At 39.7% G+C, this 8,547-nt stretch overlaps 1 protein-coding gene across 1 annotated transcript in view; it reads left to right on the top strand.

Moving 5' to 3' along the window:
• The window catches only part of TRAPPC3L (trafficking protein particle complex 3-like), a 50,449-nt gene extending 42,899 nt beyond the window's left edge, over positions 1-7,550 (top strand). Inside the window, exons 4-5 of the mRNA XM_011935058.1 lie at positions 3,640-3,825; positions 7,211-7,550. Coding sequence (XP_011790448.1) covers positions 3,640-3,825; positions 7,211-7,330 — 306 coding nt within the window. The 3' untranslated portion in view covers positions 7,331-7,550. The remainder of the gene's footprint in view (positions 1-3,639; positions 3,826-7,210) is intronic.
• Positions 7,551-8,547: the final 997 nt, after the last annotated feature.

The raw sequence follows: 8,547 nt of genomic DNA, 5'->3' as shown, positions 1-8,547 counted from the left end.
TGTTTGCTCTTGCTTCTCTAGTTCTTTAAATTGTGATGTTAGGATGCTGATTTTAGATGTTTCCTGCTTTCTCTTGTGGGCATTTAGTGCTATAAATTTCCCTCTACACACTGCTTTAAATGTGTCCCAGAGGTTCTGGTGCATTGTGTCTTTGTTCTCATTGGTTTCTAAGAACATCTTTATTTCTGCCTTCATTTCATTATTTACACAGTAGTCATTGGAGCACGTTGCTCAGTTTCCACATAGTTGTACAGTTTTTAGTGAGTTTTTTGCTCCTGAGTTCTAATTTGATTACACTGTGGTCTGAGAGACAGTTTGTTATAATTTCTGTTCTTTTACATTTGCTGAGGAGTGCTTTACTTCCAACTATGTGGTTAATTTTGGAATAAGTGCAATGTAGTGCTGAGAAGAATGTATATTCCTTTGATTTGGGGTGGAGAGTTCTGTAGATGTCTATTATGTCTGCTAGGTCCAAAGCTGAGTTCAAGTCCTGGATATCCTTGTTAATTTTCTGTCTCATTGATGTGTCTAAGATTGACAGTGGGGTGTTAAAGTCTTCCATTATTATTGTTTGGGAGTCTAAGTTTCTTTGTAGGTCTCTAAGGACTTGCTTTATGAATCTGGGTGCTCCTGTATTGGGTGCATATATATTTAGGATCATTAGCTCTTCTTGTTGAATTGATCCCTTTACCATTATGTAATGGCCTTCTTTGTCTCCTTTGATCTTTGTTGGTTTAAAGTCTGTTTTATCAGAAATCAGGATTGTGACCCCTACTATTTTTTTTTCTTTCCATTTGCTTGGTAGATCTTCCTCCATCCCTTTATTTTGAGCCTCTGTGTGTCTTTGTACATGAGATGGGTCTCCTGAATACAGCACACTGATGGGTCTTGATTCTTTTTTTTTTTTTTTGAGACAGATTCTTGCTCTGTCGGCCAGGCTGGAGTGCAGTGGTCTGCTCTCAGCTCACTGCAAGCTACACCTCCTGGATTCACACCATTCTCCTGCCTCAGCCTCCCAAGTAGCTGGGACTACAGGTGCCCGCCACCATGCCCAGCTAATTTTTTGGTATTTTTAGTAGAGACGGGATTTTACCATGTTAACCAGGATGGTCTTGATCTCCTGACCTTGTGATTCACCTGCCTTGGCCTCCCAAAGTGCTGGGACTACAGGCGTGAGCCATCACACCGAGCCGATGGGTCTTGATTCTCTATCCAATTTGCCCGTCTGTGTCTTTTAATTGGGGCATTTAGCCCATTTACATTTAAGGTTAATATTGTTATGTGTGAATTTGATCCTGTCATTATGATGCTAGATGGTTATTTTGCCCAGTAGTTGATTCAGTTTCTTCGTAGTGTCAATAGTCTTTACAATTTGGCATATTTTTGCAGTGACTAGTACTGGTTGTTCCTTTCCATGTCTAGTGCTTCCTTCAGGAGCTCTTGTAAGGCAGGCCTGGTGGTGACAAAATCTCTCAGCATTTGCTTGTCTGAAAAGGATTTTATTTCTCCTCCACTTATGAAGCTTCATTTGGCTGGATATGAAATTCTATGTCGAAAGTCCTTTTCTTTAAGAATGTTGAATATTGGCTCCCACTCTCTTCTGGCTTGTAGAGTTTCTGCAGAGAGATCCTCTGTTAGTCTGATGGGCTTCCTTTCGTGGGTAACCCAACTTTTTTCTCTGGCTGTCCTCAACATTTTTTCCTTCATTTTAACCTTGGTGAATCTGAGAATTATGTGTCTTGGGGTTGCTCTTCTCAAGGAGTATCTTTGTGGTGTTCTTTGTATTTCCTGAATTTGAATATTGGCCTGCCTTGCTAGATTGGGGAAGTTCTCCTGGATAATATCCAGAAGAGGGTTTTCTAACTTGGTTCCATTCTCCCCATCACTTTCAGGTACACCGATCAAATGTAGATTTGGTCTTTTTACATAGTCCCATATTTCTTGGAGGCTTTGTTCATTTCTTTTCACTCTTTATTTCTCTAATCTTGCCTTCTCACTTTATTTCATTAATTTGATCTTCAGTCACTGATATCCTTTTTTCTGCTTGATCCAGTCGACTACTGAAACTTGTGTCTGCTTCATGAAATTCTTGTACTATGGTTTTCAGTTCCATCAGCTCATTAAAGTGCTTCTCTACACTGGTTATTCTAGTTAGCCATTTGTCTAAACTTTGTTCAAGGTTTTTAGCTTTCTTGTGATGGGTTAGAACATGCTTCTTTAGCTAGGAGAAGTTTGTTATTACTGACCTCTGAAGCCTACTTCTGTCAACTTGTCAAACTCATTCTCCATCTCCAGTTTTGTTCCCCTGCTGGTGAAGAGTTGTGTTCCTTTGGAGGAGAAGAGGTGTTCTGGTTTTTGGAATTTTCAGCTTTTCCGCTCTGGTTTCTCCCTATGTTTGTGGTTTTATCTATTTTTGGTCTTTGATGTTGGTGACCTACGGATGGGGTTTTGGTGTGGATGTCCTTTTTGTTGATGTTGATGCTATTCCTTTCTGTTTGTTAGTTTTCCTTCTAACAGACAGGCCCCTCAGCTGCAGGTCTGTTGGAGTTTTCTGGAGGTCCACTCCAGACTCTGTTTGCCTGGGTATCACCAGCAGAGGCTGCAGAACAGCAAATATTGTTGTCTGATCCTTGTTCTGGAAGCTTCGTCCCAGAGGGGCACCTGCCTGTATGAGATGTCTGTCAGCTCCTACAGGGAGGTGTCTCCCAGTCAGGCTACATGGGGATCAGGGACCCACTTGAGGAGGCAGTCTCATCGGAGCTCGAACACCATGCTGGGAGAACCACTGCTGTCTTCAGAGCTGTCAGGCAGGAACGTTTAAGTCTGTAGAAGTTGTCCTCTGCCTTTTGTTCAGATATGCCCTGCCCCTAGAGGTGGAATCTAGGAAGGCAGTAGGTCTTGCTGACCTGTGGTGGGCTCCACCCAGTTAGAGCTTCCCTGCCACTTTGTTTACACTGTGAGCATAGAACTGCCTACTCAAGCCTCAGCAATGGCAGACACCCCTCCCCCCACCAAGTTTCAGCATCCCAGGTCAATCTCAATCTGCTGTGCTAGCAGCGAGCAAGGCTCCGTGGGCATGGGACCTGCCGAGCTAGGCACAGGCTTTGGAGGGAATCTCCTGAGGGAGGGAATCTCCTGTTCTGCTGGATGTGAAGACTGTGAGAAAAGTGCAGTATTTGGGCAAAAGTGTACCGTTCCTCCAAGAACAGTCACTCATGGCTTCCCTTGGCTAGGAAAGGGAAATCCCCTGACCCCTTGAGCTTCCCATGTGAGGTGATGCCCTGCCCTGATTCGGCTCACTCTCCATGGGCTGCACCCACTGTCCAACCAGTCCCAGTGAGATGAACCAGGTACCTCAGTTGGAAATCACCCATCTTCTCTGTTGATCTCGCTGGGAGGTGTAGACCGGAGCTGTTCCTATTCAAGAATCTTAGAAGTGATTCACAAGTAAAAATATTTTAAAATTTTGCAGCATAGGATCAATAAATTGCAAAGCTAAGGGTGAAGCCAGACTTCCTGACTGTAGATTCCGTGTGCTTAACCATTGTGCTGCAATGCCTAGAACAGGGTATTTGTTTAGTCTGCTAATAGTTATTTGTTCTAGACCAAGTTTTAGTAATTTTGTTTTCTTCTTATCAGGTTGCTTTCAAGATGTATCTGGGAATTACACCAAGTGTGACCTGTAACAATTCAAGCAGAAATGAATTTTCCCTGATTCTAGACAAGAATCCTCTGGTGGAGTTTGTGGAAGAGCTCCCTGCTGGACGATCTTCTCTGTGCTACTGCAACTTGCTGTGTGGGATTATCAGAGGCGCCTTGGAAATGGTAAAGTTGAATAAGTGAAGAATGAATGAAGAATCTCTTAGTCCTTCTAAGACTAAAATAAAATAACCAATATACATAATTCATTTTGCTGGGTACATTGGTTATCTAATAACGTGTTACAAAGTACCCCCAAAGTGTAGCAGCTGTAAAAACAAACATTTATTTTCTCACACAGTTTCTGAGGATCAGAAATCTGGGAGCAGCTTAGCTAGGTTGTTGTCACTCAGAGTCTTTCATGGCTTAATACACATGCAGTCAAGCTGCTGGCCAGGGCTGCAGGCTGGAGAATCTACTTCCAAGCTCACTCACACAGCCCCAGTGCCTTGCTGGCAGTTGGCAGGAGGCTTCATGAGGTTCCTGGCCACATGGACCTCTTTGTAGATCTAATCACAACGTGGCCACTTATGCGGCCAACGCTGGTGCCATGGAGGAGTGGGTTACCTGAGGGTGTGAATAACAGGAGATAGGGATCATTGGCCATTTTGGAGGCTGGATTTTACACCTAAATTATTAACTGGTTTAACTAAAACAGTTATTAGTATCTGCTAAGTGTCAGGTACTGAGTATACACAGATGAACAAGACATAGTTGCTGCCTTTAAAATAATCTGCTTTCTAATGGAGAAGTCAGATGTACAAATAAGTATAATTAAGGCTATGAGAGAAACTGTGGCAGGAAAAACTTCCTAGACTTCCTAAGGAAACTCTAAACTGGCTTTTGAAAGAGAAATAGGAGTTAGATAAAAGTCTTGGGTAAGAGGAGCAGGAGAAAATAATACAATAGGTAGAAGGATCAGCATGTCCAAAGGTACAAAAAGAATGTTTCAATCAAGGAACAAGGAACTTGAATTCGTTCAGTATGACTGACATATAAATTGAGAGACAGATTGTCATGAGAAAGGAGGCTTAAATTTTTTGCAGAAGACTGATTTTAAGAAAAGGAGTTCATATTACAAGCTTGGAAATTCAGATTTTTACATTGGAAGCAACAGAAATCAATATAGGTTTAAAAACAGTGGAATAATATTTTGAAACTTGTGTTTTAGGAATTTCATTTCTTTATCAACCAAATGAAAGTATATCAGAGGGAACAATGCTGAAGGAAAAGATGAGAGCACTTTGGAAGTTATGATGGTAACCTCAGGTAAAACCAGAACAAAGCCTTGACAGCAGGAATAGGGAGAGGAAGACCATTTGAACAACATCAAAAAGATGGAACAGATAAGACTAGGTTATGAACTGGCTGAAAGGAACGAAATTGAGAAAAAGATTCAAGAATGATTTGGAAGTTTCTGAGCAACCTGTAGAGATGGTTGTGCTATTAAACAAAGAGGAGCAAAACCAAGAGGAGTACATCTGGGCTTGGTAGAGACAAAGTGAGGAGTTCAATTTTGAGCCTGCTAGAGTTGAGGTGTTTAACACACGCAAGTGAGGCTATCCAGCAAACAGTTGTTTATCCCTGTCAGGAGTTCACAGAGAGACATGGATTGAAGAAGCATTAGAATTGGAAAAGAATGCCAAGGCACAGTCTGTAGAGTAAGAAGAAAAGGGAGTACCAGAACCGTAGGAAGCAATAAAATATAATAAGTAGGTTAAATACAGAGCACAAAGGCTGAAAAGGATACCAAGAAAGAGAAATCAGAGGGAGGAAAAGAAGGAGTCGTAGAAACAAGGGAGGAGAGCATTTCAAGAAGACAGAGTGATTAATAAGAACAAGTACAGCAGAGAGTCTAAGTTAAACCAGACCTGAAAAATATTCACAACATTTAGGAACCAAAAGACCCAGGAGGGCCTTGGTAAAAGCTCCTTTGGGAAAGTGAAGGGAAAGAAGACAATCTGTCAAAGATTGGTGAGCCAACCACAGCTTAGGAAGAGATGACAGTCATCAAAGTCTCACTTTCCCAGAAGCTTAGCTATTAAGAATGGTGGGACCAGATAGCAACCAAAGTCTTGCCATGTATTGATCTACCTAATAATGAGGCATGCATGTAATTTTAAATTATTTGTGATAATTAGGGGGAAACAGAATAACAAGTAATCCAAAAGCATAAAACAATAGAAACAATGTATTGTTCACACAGATTCTCCATGCTTCCACCCTAGCATCTTTTTAGACTTGTCTCGTAGTCGGTGGCCATGAGATCAAGGAAGGGGTGGGAAAGCATTCTGAGTGTTTATGGGCAAAGGGAGAAACCATAAAACCAAGTCAAAAATAGGAAAAGAATGTCTTCTACTCTTATAGATAACAGTTGATTATATTTGCTGAATGACAGCTGGCATCAGACCTCATGTGTCCCCAAATATCCAAATAGCTTCAACATTGTCTCCCTGTTAATTTAACTTATTTTCTGTTAAATTTTGACAAAGACTTAAACAATCTTATGGAAGAAAAAGTTGAGGATGAATTTTGCTTCTGTATTTCCAAGTGCAGTCTACGTCCTTCTGTTAAATGGTAGGCATTGCAAGGCCAGGCCCAGTATGAATCAGATAATTTGGTACACTAAGGGTTTAACAAATTGAGGCTGACTAGCTAAGGAATTCTTAGTGAGAGAGGAGAATGAGTCAGGTAAGATTCAATAAATATCAATTAATTTCCTGCTACACGTGGGTATTTTTCACATATTATTTGCTTTTACTAGGTGCTTTTACTTATTTATCTTATTTTTCCCAATAAAACAAAATAACTCTGAATAAATACACTATTGGGGTAGGTCAGCAATATCATGCTGCTCTTATGTGGACACATGTTAATGAATAAAGAAGTAAGCCCTGCTTACTTCAGTGCCTGGGAAATGGGAAATACCTTACAGAGAAAAAGAAGGCCTGGATATCAAATATTCATGTCTGTAATTTCAATCTTCAATTTTATATCTATAATTCATTTAATTGATATTACTCTCAAAGCCTTCAAACCATAAGTGACTGCTAAATGTTGTTAGAATAAGAGATTATGTTATTTAGCGAATGACAGAATGATTTATGGCAAATCTGTTTGAAAGCAATCATTTAAGAATCCATTTATTCTTGGAAATTCTGCTGACTAAGCACACTGGGTCAAGGCTATCTTCGAGCTGGGAATTTGTGTTCTTCTAAAGATGGATCCATAATTCAGCCTTGCACAGCGAGCTAAGCTTGGCAGAGTCTGGGTGTCCCAGGCATCCTAGTTGGCCTGGACCACCCTTCTCTTTGCAGAGTCACACCACAGAGCTGACACACAGCTGTACCATCTCTGGAGGGCACTCAGTAAAGGGCCCTTTATCCATGAACAAGCTTTTTAAAAAATCATTTCTTAAGGAACGTAAAGAAAGCTGAAACAAGACTGAGAAAAATTTAGTTTTTTGTTTTTTAATGAAATGACACAGGCCTGTTTTTTTCTTCTTTCCTAGGTTCATTTGGCTGCTGATGTTACATTCTTGCAAGACAGACTAAAAGGTGACAGTGTGACAGAAATAGGAATAACATTTCTAAAAAAGCGAGACGAGAAAAAATACAGACGGAAGAAATGAAGAACAGCATGGAAAATGCCACAGGGTGGCTAGTTGAGTTAATATTAGCTAAACATGTATAGACATAGAAATTTTGAATTGCTTAATAGCATGAACTTTGAAAGGCTTATAAATCAGCCAGAAATTTGAAATGCAGGGCATAAAAATTTAAAGTTTTGTTTTTTTCTTTTGCTTATAAATCACACATTTTCAAACTCATGTCCACAAAATTTCATATAATGTGATTTTCTCATGTATTAGCTTGGCTTCTAGCTTTAGCCTCCTGATGCTACCCTTGATTTGTAATCACCAAGTCAAGCTATTTATTCAGTGATGATTTTGAAACATTTTAAAATACCATTTAATTTTAATTTATTTTATTTAATTTTAATATAGCTGGTATTAACCAAATTCCTTCCTTTTCTCATAAAATATTGCTTGATGGTCATGTCAGGAAACCTCTTAAATAAAGGATAAATAATATTCTTTGAAAATACTTTCTTACCCCAAAGCTTATTAATTTAGAATTTCTACTATCATTTTCACCCCCTAAAAAATCTTCCAAAGAATGTTTTCTCTGTGACCAGAACATATTTAAAATTCAAATGTACTGAATTAAATACACAGTAATCTTCACCAGACCATTGGCACACAAGGGCAGCCTACAAGGCAGCCCAGAATCTACTGGGCTCTGCAGATAACTCGCAAGTACAAGTTATGATTGGTGTGATACCACCCTACAGAATTGGAGAACATGTTTGTAAACTACCTATCTGATACCCTTGTGTTATTAATAACCAGAATATATAGGAAGTTCAAACAACTCCATGGGAAAAAATTAATAATCCAATTAAAAATGGACAAAAGATCTGAATAGATGTTTCTCAAAAGAAGACATACAAATGGCAAACAGGTATATGAAAAGGTGCTCCACATCATTGGTCATCAGAGAAATGCAAATCAAAACTATAATGAGATATTAGCTCACCCTAGTTAAAAGTGACTTTCATCCAAAACAGGCAACAGTGAATGCTTGCAAAGATATGGAGAAGAGGGAACTCTGGTACACTGTTGGTGGGAATGTAAATTAGTATAACCACTATGGAGAACAGTTTGGAGGTTCCTCAAAAAGCAAAAAATAGAATGATCATATGATCCAGCAATCCCACTGCTGGGTACATACCCAAAATAAAGGAAATCAGTATATCTAAGAGATATCTGCACTCCCATGTTTATTG

The sequence above is a fragment of the Colobus angolensis genome, unplaced genomic scaffold (genome assembly GCF_000951035.1).
Source record: "Colobus angolensis palliatus isolate OR3802 unplaced genomic scaffold, Cang.pa_1.0 Scaffold14, whole genome shotgun sequence".
Lineage (NCBI taxonomy): Eukaryota > Metazoa > Chordata > Mammalia > Primates > Cercopithecidae > Colobus > Colobus angolensis.
Note: the sequence above shows the minus strand (reverse complement) of the source record. Positions and strands in the feature narration are given on the sequence as shown.